General features: G+C 36.0%; 3 protein-coding genes across 12 annotated transcripts; 2 read left to right on the top strand and 1 right to left on the bottom strand.

Annotated features, from left to right (window-relative positions):
- Positions 1-3,784, top strand: LOC105643351 (Pentatricopeptide repeat (PPR-like) superfamily protein). Of its 9 annotated transcripts, XM_020682805.3 has the most exons (5): positions 1-2,184; positions 2,350-2,511; positions 2,627-2,725; positions 2,827-2,889; positions 3,011-3,308. In XM_020682805.3, exon 1 carries the CDS (start codon positions 152-154, stop codon positions 2,099-2,101), a length of 1,950 nt encoding a protein of 649 aa, XP_020538464.1. In that variant the 5' UTR covers positions 1-151; the 3' UTR covers positions 2,102-2,184; positions 2,350-2,511; positions 2,627-2,725; positions 2,827-2,889; positions 3,011-3,308. The 9 variants fall into 9 exon arrangements, with proteins under 9 accessions (XP_020538464.1, XP_089577780.1, XP_020538461.1 ...); XM_089721654.1 differs by lacking the exons at positions 2,627-2,725; positions 2,827-2,889 and adding an exon at positions 3,503-3,784 and having other exon boundaries at positions 2,350-2,421; positions 3,139-3,203; XM_020682802.3 differs by adding an exon at positions 3,503-3,782 and having other exon boundaries at positions 2,350-2,889; positions 3,011-3,203.
- A 1,159-nt stretch (positions 3,785-4,943) lies between these two features.
- On the top strand, positions 4,944-7,577 carry CRCK2 (calmodulin-binding receptor-like cytoplasmic kinase 2). Its single transcript, XM_012227956.4, has 6 exons — positions 4,944-5,277; positions 5,910-6,154; positions 6,264-6,432; positions 6,532-6,621; positions 6,714-7,015; positions 7,124-7,577. Exons 1-6 carry the CDS (start codon positions 5,037-5,039, stop codon positions 7,328-7,330), a joined length of 1,254 nt encoding a protein of 417 aa, XP_012083346.1. The 5' UTR covers positions 4,944-5,036; the 3' UTR covers positions 7,331-7,577.
- A 296-nt stretch (positions 7,578-7,873) lies between these two features.
- Positions 7,874-14,992, bottom strand: LOC105642955 (transmembrane protein-like protein). 2 transcript variants are annotated; one of them, XM_020682813.3, is made up of 14 exons: positions 14,687-14,992; positions 13,780-13,838; positions 13,361-13,469; positions 12,994-13,094; positions 12,626-12,694; positions 11,824-12,453; positions 11,129-11,664; positions 10,855-10,919; positions 10,323-10,402; positions 9,837-9,941; positions 9,342-9,481; positions 9,122-9,250; positions 8,527-8,679; positions 7,874-8,430 (listed from the first exon to the last, which is right to left on the bottom strand). In XM_020682813.3, the coding sequence occupies exons 1-14, from the start codon at positions 14,871-14,873 to the stop codon at positions 8,292-8,294; spliced, it is 2,502 nt and encodes an 833-aa protein (XP_020538472.1). In that variant the 5' UTR covers positions 14,874-14,992; the 3' UTR covers positions 7,874-8,291. The 2 variants fall into 2 exon arrangements, with proteins under 2 accessions (XP_020538472.1, XP_012083344.1); XM_012227954.4 differs by having other exon boundaries at positions 11,851-12,453; positions 14,687-14,991.
- Between the last annotated feature and the right edge of the window lie 982 nt (positions 14,993-15,974).

Genomic DNA, 15,974 nt, shown 5'->3' with positions numbered 1-15,974 from the left:
GTATTCTTGCTTAGCATCCTACAGTCTGAAAAATGCCGCCTCGCCTCAATCCTCACCGTCAATTTAAAACAATAATTATCACTCCCGCCAATCCCCGACTCTCTCTCTCTCTCTAACCACACCAGAGGCCCATAGGCCCCAGACCTAGACAATGTCTCCCAGAAGGGCCAGAGCAACAACCCATCTCGCCAAAACTTTCTCACACTTTCTTCCCGGTCAACGCAGATTGTCTACAATCATTGCCGGGTCAAACAACTTAAACGATCGTCTCACAGTTGATTGTTTTTTCTCAAAAGCCCTCAAAGTGTCCGTTAAAATGGGCTTTCTTCGAGACGGAAAACAAGTACATGCTCGTCTGATGAAGTTAGGACTGTATAAAATGCTTTCTTTGCAAAATCAGATTTTGAATGTTTATGTCAAATCTAAGGAATTCCGTGACGCGTACAGACTGTTTGATGAAATGACTGTGAGAAACGTGGTCACTTGGAACACGGTGATTTGTGGGCTTGTTAATTACGGTCGTGATTACGAGGCCAGTCTCCACATTGGTTTCTCTTATTTTAAGAGAATGTTGCTTGATAAAGTAGGTTTGGATACTATTACATTGAACGGTTTGCTTCGTGCCTCTCTTGAGCTAAATGACGTTGAGATTGGTAAACAAGTGCATTGTTTGATAGTGAAATTAGGATTTGAATTAAGTTGTTTCGTCAATAGTGCTCTTGTTGATTTGTATGGGAAATGTGGATTGGTCGAGGAGGCAAGAAGAATTTTTGATAGAGTATTGTCCAGAGATTTGGTGCTGTGGAATGTAATGATCTCTTGTTATGCACTCAATTTATTGGGAGAAGAGGCTTTCAGAGTCTTTAACTTGATGCAGCAGGAAAACTTGATAGGGGATAGTTTTACTTTTTCTAGTATGCTCAATTCATGTGCGACTTTGCGTTCTTGTGAACTAGGAAGGCTAATTCATGGTCTTATTATTAAACTGTCTTTTGACATAGATATTTTAGTGGCTAGTGGAGTTGTAGATATGTATGCAAAGAGTGAAAATATAGGGGATGCTCGCAACGCTTTTGATGGTATGACCGCTAAAAGTGTAGTGTCTTGGAACACTGTGGTCGTGGCTTATGGGCAGCATGGAAATGGGAAGGAGGCTATGAAATTTCTACAGGCAATGTTGCGAGAATTTTTTGCTCCAGATGAACTAACTCTAGCCAGCGTCCTTAGCTCATGTGGCAGTACATCAAATTGTTGTCAAATTATGCAAATCCATGCACATATAGTAAAAATTGACTTCCAATCCTTTCTATCGGTTGGAAATGCTATGATAAATGCATACTCCAAATGTGGTAGAATTGCTAGTGCACTTAAATGCTTTAACTCAATTCCAGAGCCTAATCTTGTTACGTGGACTTCAATTATTTGTGCTTATGCATTTAATAGTCCTCCAAAAGATAGTATTGAGATGTTTGAGAAGATGTTATCTGCTGGTGTAAGGCCAGATAAGATTGCTTTTCTTGGGGTTCTTTCTGCCTGTAGCCATGCAGGGTTAATTAAGGAGGGGCTTCATTACTTTCGTTTGATGGTAAAACACTATCATTTTTTTCCAGATTCAGAGCACTATGGTTGTCTCATTGACCTTTTTGGTCGAGCTGGGCTTTTGGATGAGGCTTTTAATGTCTTGACCACAATACCAATTGAATACAGATCAGACACCTTGGGAGCCTTTATTGGGGCATGTAAAATCCACAAAGATGTGATATCAGCTAAATGGGCCATGGAAAAGCTTTTAGAATTGAAGCCACATGTACCTGTAAATTATGCTCTTATGTCTAACATGTATGCTAATGAGGGTCAGTGGCATGATGTGGCAAAAGTGCGCAAACTGATGAGGGACAGGTGTGATCACAAAGTTCCAGGTTTTAGCTGGATGGAACTTGGTGGTGATATACACATGTTTGTGTCAAGTGATAAATGCCACCCTCAAGGTTTAGAAGTTTATTGCATGCTAGGGAGATTGTTTGGGCTGATGAGGGATGAAAATACAATTTCCAAGCTGCATGCCATGCAAGAAAATCTGCTGGATGAATGTGCACTATAATTTCTCTGGATGATCAGATGCCTTGCCTAGAAACAAGGTGGTGAAGTCTTGTGATGAAACATAAGTTTGTTTCTCAGTTTGAGGTATATTTTACATTTTCTCTAGCCTAGTAGCTCAATCATTTACATGTTACTGCAGTCGGCATATCCTTTGCACCGTCTAATGTCTCTGGATCTTCAACGTATTTGTATTCATCGTAATCTTTTCCTTTTTTTTTTTTTTTTTTTTTTTTTTTTTTTTGGTACAAGGGGGAGCAAAAACTCGAAGAACTACGATCAGAGACATGGATAGTACACATCTCTCAAATCATGCAGCAAAAGGTAAGACATTCCAGGGGGAGGGGGTCTGAATAACTTGATATCCCAAGGGGTCAGAACCAGCCAAATCAGCCAAATGATTGGTGCAAAATCGTAATAATTCTCTAACTTTGAAATTGCATTAAAATATTTTTCTTTTGGGGGTTTTGGTGGGGATTTAACATCTCTAACTTGCATTCTTATTTTTCATGAATTTTCACGTGTCAAGTTTCCATTCTTATACATAAACTTGCACGAAATGAGGTGATGCTTAATCCTTCTTTCTGGAGCATGTTAGGCTTCATGTAATGTCAATTTGACAGTAAATGTAAGCCAACCTAGCCTTCTTTTCCTTATTTTGGAGAAATGAAACCAATCAATTCTCTGTGTTCGTTTAGGTGAGATTAATTCAGGGTTTATTGAAAATAGGGAAATACGAGTCATTTCAACTCGTCTTCATTGCCACCTTCATTGTGTTCATAAGCCAACCTGGTGAGTGTGCAGTTGAAGCTGCTCATTTTGAAATAGGTTGATATCTGATTAAATTATCTCATTTCTCTAATATCAGCCTGAACTAATTTAGCTTACCCATTCCTATTTATTTCAAAAATAGGTATTGAAGGAAGCAGTTTCCTTGAAACTTGGACAATCTTCAACTAATTACAGAATTCTGTCGTTCTCCACTCCAACTTTAGTACAAATAATTATTTGTGGTTCTGATAAACTCCATCTTAACTACAGACGCCACTTGATTGACTTGGAATGGAAGAGATTAGTGCTTATTTCCCGTGCAGTGAACACGTGTTGTATGTTTCTGGTTCTACGTCTATTCTGTTGCTTTTACAGATTGTAAAATGTAAATCCGTGAGTTTGTTCGTATCAACTGTAATATAAAAATCTGTTTTAATTTATTTTGTCTTAATAAAATTTCTGTTACAAAAGTCAGAAATTCAAAAATTTTTTTTTATTATACATTTTGAAAATATTCACGGATGTTACAAAAAAATCTTTGTTTTGTGGGTCTTGAAAGTTATTATTCACATGCTATTTCTGATGCTCTAAATCTAAAATAAGAATAATTGATTCCCATTATTTTCTTCTTCAGTGAAGAGCAAATGAGTGGAGCATAATCTGGGGCCCAGTCTGATAGACCCCTATAGTGACACTTGGCATGTCTCCAACAACCAGTTGTATCCGTTTCTATTTTGAAGTGGTTCGCAGGAATTTTTGCCCAACGAACCGTTATTTTCACTCCTCCAGTGTTTTTGTTTGAAAACAACCGTTATTCCAATTTTGATCATACTACACAAAAAAAAGAAAAAAAAAGACTGAATATTGGGATTAAATATATAGTATTTAATTTTAGATAATTTTCTAAGAAAATAATATAAATTTATTTTTTGTCATTTATCCATCCACTTGTAGCGAATGTCCCTACATCATATACCCAATTTTAATTAATATAATTTGACTATGCAATATGCATAGTATAGTGGTGACGTCAACAGTCAATGGCTCTGCTTCCAGTCGCGCAAATGGCATCTGATTTTAGAGTTTTCCCCACGAGACAAATTGTTTGAGTGGAAGGCAGCTAAGCTACTTGCTGGGCTATTTACTTTATTGACCCTTTGACTATGAATTGTAACTGCATAATGCAGACAGATCAATACGATAACTTTAGCCTTTTTGGGATTTACTGATTCCGTTAATCTGGATGCACGTTCAGCAAAAGTACTATATCCCAAATATTTAATTAAATAAATTATAAATATAAAATACACATTATTGATACATAATAATATGAGTGCTTTAATGTTAGAAATTGAATATTGTTTTATTCATTCAAGGGCCATCAAATCAAAATAATAATAAATATAACATCGTTTTAATTCACCGAATTAATTAAAATTTTTATAATAAAAATTACGAGATCGCCCTTTCATTCTAGAGGGCGATGGAGAGATCGTACCATTCGAAGATTAAATACTTGAGCGTATACGGTTTAATTCTGATACAATAAAAATTACCAGCTATATACTTGTCTATAGTTAACGTATGAGCTCATCCATATATCTATCCTATCTAATAAAACTAGTCAAACAAAAAAAGAAGAAGGATATTTTGGTCTTTTCATTATTAAAGAGGATAAAATTTTAATTATTATCCTTAGATTCAAGTAAACCTACTTACAAATTCAAGCAAACTTATAAATGATAATGGAAGGTCCTCCATCGGATTTTAATACTTATTATTATGATTGCATTGACTTATCCATGTAACAATTCAATTCAATAAAATTATTTGAACAAATAAGAATATTTAAGTTTTTTTATTAAAAAAAAATAGTAGTTTTTTTTAACTATTTCTATTAGGCATGTACGGATTGAAATGACATATACATGGTGCGGGCAAGAATTCTGAACAACTTTTTTTTTTTTTTTTTTGTTTAACTTACTGCTCAAAAATTGCCGGTGCCAACTGGTAATCATAACTTTAACGGCGCACGTTAGCCTCAACCACCTACGAAAGTTCAAAGTCTTCTTTAATCTCTACTCTGCCTTTCACCTTGGTACAACTACCCGCCATTTCTAATACGCTAATCTCTCTCTCTCTCTCTCTCTCTCTCTCTCTCTTTAATAATGAAAAGTCCACAATCTGTGTATGGTCACCGGAATGCCAGGTCCGTAACACGGTCAACGCCAGACCGCTTACACTACTCCACCAGCTCCACATACTCCGATGTTTCTACTGTCAGAAAGCCGAACACGCTGGTGGCCGCTGCAAAATCGGTGGTCGGAGTTTTTGTGGCTTGCTTTACACCGCCGGAGGCAACCATCTCACGGAATTACGGTGACTCTGAAGAGTTCAGACCCCCCTCTGGTAACTTCTGCTTTATTTTATGACCTGACTGGTTATCGTTGGTTGATTAGACGTGAGCTTCTTCTTCTGTGTTGTTTCATCCATCTTTTTGAATCTTATTAACTGAGAGTATACTAGTTTCTGTTTGGTAGCGGAGAAAATAAAACCTTGATTAACGAGAGTTTTTCTTTCTTTTTTTTTTTTTTTTTTTTTTTTTTTGGATGTTTGTTTTTATTACTGTTCTTTGGACTATAATATGCATTGTAATTACAATAGCATGGATTTTCAGATTTTTTAGTTTTTCTCTTCCTATATTCTCTCTGCAATCAAATAGCTCAATGATTCTGTTCGAAACTGGCTACCAGGAGAAATCTTTCCCACTTTCTGTGGTGAACGAAAACTTCTCTCTCGACAGAAGCCTCTCCCTTTTGAAACAAAATTTTTTCTGAGTCGCCTACTTCAATTAACTCATTGTTTAGATCGTGCATCTTCAAGGGATATTAATGGCTTCAATGGAATCAATTCACGTGTCGAGAAAATTCGATGCTTATATCTCTAGCATCAGAGGAACCATTATTATTCTTTTAGATTTCAAGAACAATTAATATTAATTCGAGTTGTTAGAATAAGTTGTCTAATTTCTGTATTGTCAGTTATATCCGATTCCTCAGGAAGCAACAAAGACAGAAGACGAATATCAGGTAGAGGTATTCATGGCAGTCCACAGAATTCAGTTCATGGAAAATTACCAGGGAGCCTGAGATTCACTATGGAGGAAATCTACAAAGCCACAAAGAACTTTTCCCCATCTTTCAAGATTGGACAAGGTGGTTTTGGAACAGTCTACAAGGGAAGACTTGCAGATGGAAGTTTGGTTGCAATCAAACGCGCCAAAAAGGTTTGTTTTTTATTTTTTATTTTTAGTACTTATTACTGTGAAAATCATCAATAGTTTATTTTTCTGCTTTTCGTTTCAAATGAGAGGTGTTTGATGTGTTTCTTTGCAGAGTGTGTATGATAAGCATTTAGGTTTAGAGTTTCAGAATGAAATTAGAACGCTAGCACAAGTGGAGCACTTGAATCTGGTAAGATTATATGGGTATTTAGAACATGAAGATGAAAGAATTGTTCTTGTGGAGTATGTTCCCAATGGAACTCTAAGAGAACACTTGGATTGTGAGTTCATCTTGTTATGTGACTTCATTCTCTATTTTGTTTTGCCTCTCGTTTTTATTTATTTTTATTTTTTTTAACTCGGGAAACAAATCAATGCAGGCTTGCACGGTAACGTTCTTGATCTCGCTGCACGCCTAGACATTGCAATTGATGTGGCTCATGCAGTCACCTACCTTCACATGTACACAGGTTTTTTTTCTTTTTCACTTCCATGCCTGAGAATTAATTACAGAAACTGTGGAATTAGGTTATATATATGTGCTTGTTTGGTTTGCTTGTAGATCATCCAATTATCCATCGGGACATAAAATCATCCAACATTCTCCTCACAGAAAATTTTAGAGCCAAGGTTGCTGATTTTGGCTTTGCTAGATTGGCAGCTGACACTGATTCAGGTCAGACACATGTCTCTACTCAAGTTAAAGGAACTGCAGGCTACCTGGATCCAGAATATCTCAAGACCTACCAACTGACCGAAAAGAGTGATGTTTATTCATTCGGTGTGTTACTTGTTGAATTAGTAACTGGTAGGCGACCTATTGAACCAAAGAAGGAACTCAAGGAACGCATAACTCCAAAATGGGTATGATTTTCTTTTCCCTCTCTTCCTTGCTTAATATGTCAATGAGGTTTGTTATTTTTAATATTAGCTCAGTCTCTGTTGTGACTTGGGTTTGGTATATAAGCACAGGCTATGAGAAAGTTTGCTGAGGGAGATGCAATTTCCATTTTGGACCCGAAACTAGAACAGACTGCTGCAAATAACTTGATGCTCGAGAAAATTCTTGAATTAGCCTTACAGTGCTTGGCTCCTCACAGACAAAAACGGCCTAGCATGAAGACGTGCGGAGAGATTCTATGGGGCATTCGGAAGGATTGCAAAGATATATCAGCTTGAGATTTTCAACACTTGCGAGAGGTTTAGAGGATTCTGTTGGGGCAACTGGGTTGTAAATAGAAATGTGTTTCTAATGGAGAAGTTACTCCCTCCTATCTGATTTTGGTGTTCGTTATTTTTCATCTTTGATTCTTTTTCCCATTTTATCATTTGGAGCATTCACGCTTCAGATTAGGTCTGTACTTTTACCTGTTGAACAAATATTTCTTATCAGTTTGGTTAAAGATTCACTAAATTAGTGATTGAAGCCTCCTTGTCTATCCAAAATAGACTTTACTGTTCCATTACATGCAGACTTTGTTATGGCCATTATTTTTTTTCTAATTGTGTCCATATTTATCAGGGGTTATTTATTTATTTATTTATTTTTAAAAAGGATAATTTAAACATCCTGCTATATTTTTTTATAAAATCAATAAATTTCAATTATTTTTTTAATCATTGTGAATATAGCAAATGTTATGTTAAAAAAAGACGGAGACAGTATTATACACTGTTGGAGAAGCCACAACAAAATAAATAAATAAAATAACAAATAAAAAATTTTAAAATAATAAGTAAGTTCTATTAAATTACTAAGTTTACACCCTTTACATGAGCAAAGCTCCCCCCCGACCTCTATAGTGTCCTGCTCTGTTTCTCCTATAGCTTTTAACATTTCTATAAAAATCCTCTTTCTAATTAACCTATCTTGCGTATGTGAACAAAAAATTTACAAAATATTAAAAAAATTCAAAGCTGAAAAAAAGGGCCATAGAACAGAAAGAATCAGCAATGCACTGCCTTTGCCATGGCAGTGAATATTTTTTTTCTTTTTTTTAGGAAAAGGAGCTGCTTTGGTTTACTCGATCAAAGAAGCCTCATTCAGAATTAAGAGCTACTTTTTCTGAATTCCTTGACAACCAACTTATTTTCTCACTGGTTGAATGCTACATGTTGCAAAATTTTTCTCCGACACATTCTATTCACCCCTGGGAAATGAATCCTGCCGCGTTAATGCATAGTTCCCATCTGGAAGCGTTTGATTCTCACTATGTATAGTTTCTACTTTTGAACAAAGGAAGAAGAAGGAAGACGTATATATGGTAATATGCCACATGCTGCCAACCATTTTAAACACCAAAAGTTTCAATTAGAGAAGAATGAGAGAGAGAGAGAGAGAGAGAGAGAGAGAGAGAGGTCATAACTTTATATACCTGTGCCATATCCAGTAGCTTTCAGTGCTTTCCAGTTTCCAGCTTATAGCTGCCATGGCAAGTGCCGTAAACCCCACAAGTAGAAAACCCCAACGAAATCTTCTCAAGAGTGTCTTGAGTAAATTATTGAACCATCTCCTAATGGTATGCCACCTGGGTCAACGAGCATCAACAGCATTCTTTCCAGACAATTATAATAAAATATTATACAGCATACACCTCAATATGTCCCTCTCTTTTTCTACAAATTTTAAGAAAATGCAATTAATCTAGTGATAATTTTATGAGTTTCCCTTGTCTTCCCTTGTTCACATAATAAATTAGCTCCAATTTTATAGATGTAATGTAAAAGTGAATTTATTGAAGGGTAAAATAGGAAAAAAAACTTTAAATGTACACTGCAAATAGAAGTGGACAATTGTTTTGGGACATCCCAAAATGAAATAGTGGACAATCTTTACGGGACGGAGAGAGTAATATATTTAAGCTGATGGACATTTACCATTAATATGCATAAGCTTTTGTTTTAGATTCCACATCTCAAACAGAATCCCAGCGTAAAAAATCATTTATTTGTTTAGAAGAAAATACTCACCAGGCAGGCATGTTTAAACAGATTTCTGTTGGAAAGGAAAATGATCTAAGGTGAGTAGAGAACTCTATTAGCCATCCAATAAGAAGACCACATGCCCCAATCGACATCACAAGAATAATGTTGGAAGACCTGCAGAGTTTTTATCAATGGTTAATGCTTCAAGCCGCTGGTGTCCAGTAAAATCAAACATGTTCAAACTGTTTATGCCAATTCCAAATACCTGGTAGCCTTAGTTATAGCCATGAGTGCTGTAAGGATAGCAACCACTGTCTGAATTGTCCTTTTATAAGCTTCATTGATAGTAGTCAAGTACACAAATGTGCTTACCACAGCCATGAATGAAAGCCAAAAGTCCATAAACTGAAACATTTTCCAGTTGAGAAACAAATATCTCAAACCAGTATAAGCCAAGATCTCTCATTTTCTAACGAAACAAATCTAAGATACAACAAAACTAGACATATTATAGATAAATGTGTTTGTGTGTGAACAGACACCTGTGAGAGTGTGGGTGGATATGCAGAATAAGGATTCCCTTTTAGAATATAACAGCAACAACCTCATATAGGTTTCAGATAAAACAGTTCGCTTGGTTCAACAATGGTTTTATTGATATTGTTATAGAAAAACTTATGAGCATTCACCTTTCTCGGGACGAAAGGTATTGTAATTTACAAAAATACTGTACATGAAATCATGGAGGATTAAGTCATACCTGTAAGACACCAAATGATAATGCGCACCAGGTCCCCACATCACATGCATGATATAATCCACTTGAAATTCCACTAGAGGTGAAGAGCACCCATTCTGCAAATGCCTGCATTTTAATTAATTGATTAGATGTCCTTTGGCAATGAATCAAAAAATTTCATTCTCTCTTATCAACAAAACTCAACTCCAACTCTAAATGTTCTCTTACTAATCAAATGATACAAATATGATTAATCTTCTCAGATATCTATCAATGGTATCCTTGAGATTTCCATGAAGTGTCACCAATCCCTCTCATTGGCCGTTAGGTGAACCAGTCTAATAATAGAACTAAGTTATATGCAATGACAACCTTAAGAAGACCCATCATATTGTAATAAGCGTCATTACGGATTCATATTATTCACCTAAAAGGTCACCAGTAAACTTCACTGCCAAAGGAATGAAAGCATTTCGAATCAATGAAAGACAAAATGAAGAGCATTACCTTCTTCCGAAGAGCCCAATATGCAGGAAACAGAGCAGCAGCGTTTGATGCAATAAGAGCAATTGATTGCTTAATGTGCCCTACATCAGTTTTCAACTACTTGATTAGGTAAAGACCACGACACCGAAACTCACATCTCACCAATTCATCCACAAGTCAAAGGTTAATACACTTCATAGTATTTGTTTTTCCAAGAAGCAAGGGGTAGCCTTGGAAAACACAAATCTGTCCACATGATTTCAACTTGTTAAAATTATACAAACCACATCTAGCATACACAAACAAATGATAGGCTAAGGACAGGAGAAAAGAAAGAAAGAAATTCATATGAATCTTCAAACTCAATGCCTCAAATCTGAAAATTCTCTAGCAACCTTTTATGCCCTCTTTGAAGGTAGCCATTTGCTGGTTTAAACAATTAAGTCAGTTCTGAGTAATTTATAAAAGGTTGTGAGTAATTTTTCTGAAGAGATTAATTACATACTGGAAAATGGGGTAAGTATGTCATACATAACAGCACAATAACATGTACCTTGATGTGATACAATTTCGACGCTACAGTCAAAACCTCCATGTGTTCGATCACAGGAGCAAAAACTGAGAAAGCATAGTTTCAGAAGTCAGTAAGAAAAATAACAAATGCCATTCGAAGTCTAAACTACTACATGTGGGCATCCAAATTGTACCAAGCATAATCATTCTAGGCAAAGTCATTTAATGACTTGAATATCTCACGTATTCAGCTGTTAGCCTACTAGGCTATTAAAATAATAAACAATTATTGTGTGAAATGGCAGTGCTAAGACCTGTATGATGTCAATCCACTGGCATCCAAAGCTACCTTGCACTCCCCATGAGAGGAGCATTTTCTCGCACATCTCTCGACTGAAACAGACATGATGGTCTGGTCATTTGAAGCATTATTGGTACTATTTAAATTCCTCAACCCAAAAGTCCAAGTTCCTTCTTGAACATATAGGATATAAAAATCAACCTTTCCTTCACTTGAATTGTACAGCAAGAAGAATGCAGAACCATCACTGCTTCTGCTCTTGTTAGCATAATAATAGTCCCAATTGTCAAGAGAAGCAAATCCATCAACCCTAGCATATATTTCATAATTTATCTTCGTATCTGATGTTAGTCGGACATGGATGTTTCCTCCAGCTGCACCACGAGGAATGTTCAAGAGAAAGTAAGTCCAAGAATTGTCTGGTTCTCCACCATATGAGGCATTGCTTAAAAGGGGCTCAAGAGGAAAATTAGCTGAATCTGGAGACACTTTTCCACTGACTGGCAAATAATAGGATTCAAAAGGGGAGGAGTCTCTTCTCAGAACTGTCTGCAGACAATTAGTATAAGCTGTAAATAAGAATATTCAATATGGATAACTTCAAGCGTCGATAGAACAAAAGGTTGCTATAAACTGGCTCTACATAACTAAATTTGAAGCAAAAGAACTAAATCGATAACATAATCCCTAACCAATAAAACAATTCACCTGTTCTAAAGGATAGAATATGCTGACCTCAAGTACATATCTTTCTGATGTACAATTGAATCCAGCCTTCCCCAATGGACACTGGAGCACTTGCCATTTAAAGGAATAGCAAATTTGTATACTAATATTCTGATTCCTTCTGAAACCATTTGAAAGAGAAGGTGAAATAGCAATAAACCAGCGTCCAATTTTTGGGAAGCGAATTACCAAAGAAGCTTTATTTAAGTCCCCAGAATAATCATGTAGTGCTATTGAAGGCATTGCACCATGCCGCACAAAATAAGTTAAGTTAGTTCCACTAGCATTAAAAGCATTACTTGACAGGGTTGTACTAGAACTGACATTTACTATCATAATTATTAATTGTTCTGCAACTTCTTGCACTTCCAGTGAATAGACTTTAACTTCGCCTTCTCCAAGGCAAGAAGTCTCAACATTTTTGCAGGATACCACATTTTCAGTTGTCTGGAAGTCAGCATTGGACACGTTTTCTATAGGATTAAAGCTGTCAGATGGAGAACAAGAGAGTGAGTCAATTGTCTGGTTGCAGTACTGGCCCCACATTGTTGAAGTTGTACATCCTTCCACACTTACATTGGCGCTGAAGGAGTATGCTGGGCTACGGATAATCTGCAATGCCAGACTGTAATCTTAATATTCAAACAATTGCAACATTCAAGATCTGGAATCAAATCATGTAGACTAGCTATTTAAGCATGATAAGTACATTGGAAAGAGACCTCAATAGAAGGAAACATCACATGAAAAACATTCGTTAATAACTAATTTAAATGAATGGTACCATTTTGGATTGTGTCCTAGTAGGCCCAATGCCATTGAAAAGACCAAGATACCAAACTCCAGGAGATATCTGAAAAACAAATTTGTAAGTTGAACTATATGGACTGTTATCAACCAAACAATACACAACACACACACATATATATAAACAACAGAAAAAATATTATGACATAGACCAGCCCCCAATTATATAACCATTCTAACCCCTCCTCCCAAAGAAAATTTGAAAAGGTATAGGTACATGAGAACAATGACAAACCATCTATTTCATGTGGATAAACATGCCTGCACTAAGAAAGATATCCGAGCTCAAAGATTTTGCACTTGTGAACAAACCTCGAGTCTACCTCAACTCAAAAAACAACAAACCTGTTCATTTGTCAATTTCACCATGATATTCTTCTGCATTGGATAGCACTGGACATTCTCCGGACCATGAAGTGCTTCAAACGAGCTATTTGAGACAGGACCTAACACAACCACAGTAAGAGTTCTTTTAGACATTATTTGATCTGCTTGAAAAATAAGAATTAGTATAAATGAATAATAATTCTCAACTGGTTCAGATCAAAAGTAAAACCCAGACAAAAGAAATTCGGATGTTTGGGAGTTTGAGCATTTCAGATACAGAAGTGTCAAGAAGAAGTCAGCAGGCATAGCAGAATTAGAATGTTCACAGAAAAGGCAAATGATTTTGTTGGGTAGCTAAAATGTGTGATTTATTTATCTCTTTTACCTAATTCTACAAGAGAAATGTTTAATACATCTGGCAGAGGTGGGCTTCCATCTCTGAAGCAGATCATAGGCAGCGTGCTTTTTGGAACCTTTGATATGCTTTTTGCATCCTGTGAAAATCTTGAATCATAAGTTAATGGAAAAGCAGCAAAATTACTCTGAACAAAATTGAAGTATCAAAGTGCAACATCATCAATATATGGAGGCGATATCTAAAATCAACAACACAACTTAAAACAAAAATTAACCATCCAAAAACTCCTTGTCGCACCTCCAGTTTATATCCATAGAGGGTTAGAAAAACAAACATTTTGGATCAAAGTAACTGGAATAAAACTCTATGTCAAGAATTCACAGTCAGATAGTGCCAATTGAGTTAAAACCTTAATTATGCCTTTATACTTACACATGCATACTTACAAGGTCCACATCCGACTCCACTGCTATGGACAAAGAAGAGAACCATGGGGGCAAATCAACTGAAACAAGGCACAATATCAGAACTCTTAAAGACTGACATTGCATAATTAATCACACATTATATTCACGCTAACCTTGGACAACTGATATCTTACCCTCAATAATTGATAATCAAAAAGCACGCAATACGATAAAAGCAGATTAGTTACCCAAGGAGTACTTCAATGCATAACATATTTTTGATTAAATGAAGAGGGGTCTACCAAGATTAAATAGAAGAAAGGCCATAAAAATTAAAGGATGAAATCCAAAGACCTTAGCTCACTGCTGATTAAATATGAAAGGGTGAAAACAAAATTATAAGCTTTAAAAAAACATAAAAATGGTACTAAATAACTAATCGATCAATGCACTGAACAATTCGCAGCACCAACAGTACTGAGACGAAGAACTTCAGATTCAGTAAAGTTAAAAAAGCTACGTATTGGTAACTTATAAAATTTCACTATGAATCCATGGTTTTATAAGCCAAAAGAAAATTTGTCCCTAAAATCCCAAAACCCAGAACAAGAGTCAATAGGCTAAGTTGACTGCAATACGTAAGCATTAAAGAAACTAAATTTACCAAAATTTATTATCAGAATTTTAATATTTACCAAGCCGTATCAACATCCCAGAGTCAAGAGATTGACAATATTTATCGAACTAAAAACTACCCAAAAACATAAGCAAAATCAAACAATCATAGTTCATTAGTTCAATCCAGTGAAACAATATCTACAAAATCTAGTTAAGACTTTGGGCAGGAACCATCAATCACAGTATCCAGTGATCGTCGAAAGACCAAAAAAAAAGACCAGTGAATTGAAAAACCAGACAGCTCATTTTCTTTATTTGGCTTACGCACCTCTGATATAACGCAAATCATATGGCTTGACTTCAGATTCAGGGTACCTAAAGCTGGAAACAGTGAATGAGTTGTGAGAACCCAACTGCTCGTTTATTGAATGAGAGTAACCGAAGAGGCTTGATAAGAGCAGGAAAAGAGTTGGAATCGTATAACAAGAACAGCACAGAATCGAATTATCTGCCATTTTTTCTTTAAAAGAAAAAAGATTATTCCTCGAGAGGCTGGATAGAGAAGTGATTTAACAGGAATTAAAGTTAAAAACGTTCGAAAATTAGTTTTTGATTAACGAAAATAGATTTCCAAGTCCTTTTTTTTTTATTACATATATACGATTTAATTTTAGCATGGCTGAGGTGCCTTTGTTGACTTGTGTCGTGTCTAGATGGGTTGCTGAAGACTAGCAACAACCACCAGCGGATATGGGCGCGTATTTAACACGCCTCTAGCAACGTGAATTAAGCTGTCAGTCTCATTCTCATTGTTGGTTTAGAATTCCACAGTCGTGTCGGACTCCAAAACACGACTTCAAATCCCTTCTTTTGTTTAAAAACAATACTTGAAACGACTAGCCGTTTTCTTTTTGAATGAGGGGCAAATACAAATATAGACGACAGATATTTTTCCCGCTGTCAATTTAACTGTTTAAACGAACAACGAAACAGTCATTCGGGTTATGACTGGTCGCCTCGGTGATTTCAGTCGAGCTTTTGTCGTTTTCTTACAAGCGAGGTGTAGGAGACAGTACAATAGTCTGACAAGAGAGTTTTTGCCGTTTGAGACTCGTGTTTGAATCAACTATAACGGATTCGGACAGGTTCTTTTACGGTTTGCCAGTTTGTTTAATCAAGTCAAGGGCAAGATTTTGTCTTTATGGCTTACGGAGTAAGTCAATCTCATCTAACGACAGCGAGTGTTGTTGTCGCTTACCTTCAAGCATTCATTATTTGATTTTCTTTATTGTTTCTATGCTGTGATGTGTCGTTGCAATCACACGCTGTCGTCGAAGGACAGAGGTCACGCTGTTATTGTAAACCGAATTGATAAATCTCCTTTATTTAAGTCCGTGTCCGTCTTTCTTTTTTCTTTATGAGAATCTCTTTTTTTTGTTTCATGGTTAAACATTAGTTTTTATTGCTAAAATAACAAATTTTTTTATCCAATGTGAAAGCATGAAAGAATAATTATATTTTGCATGCCAATATTCGATTTCCATACTGTTGACTAAGAGAGAAGAAGTCAAAATCATTTGCATCCCCAATGAACATATGTTACTTTATTAGCTTTT

This window comes from Jatropha curcas, chromosome 5 (assembly GCF_041381405.1).
Source record: "Jatropha curcas cultivar XTBG-Jc1 chromosome 5, XTBG_Jcur_1.0, whole genome shotgun sequence".
In the NCBI taxonomy this organism is placed as follows: domain Eukaryota; kingdom Viridiplantae; phylum Streptophyta; class Magnoliopsida; order Malpighiales; family Euphorbiaceae; genus Jatropha; species Jatropha curcas.
The sequence above is the reverse complement of the archived record's forward strand: the minus strand, read 5'-3'. Positions and strand labels throughout refer to the sequence as shown.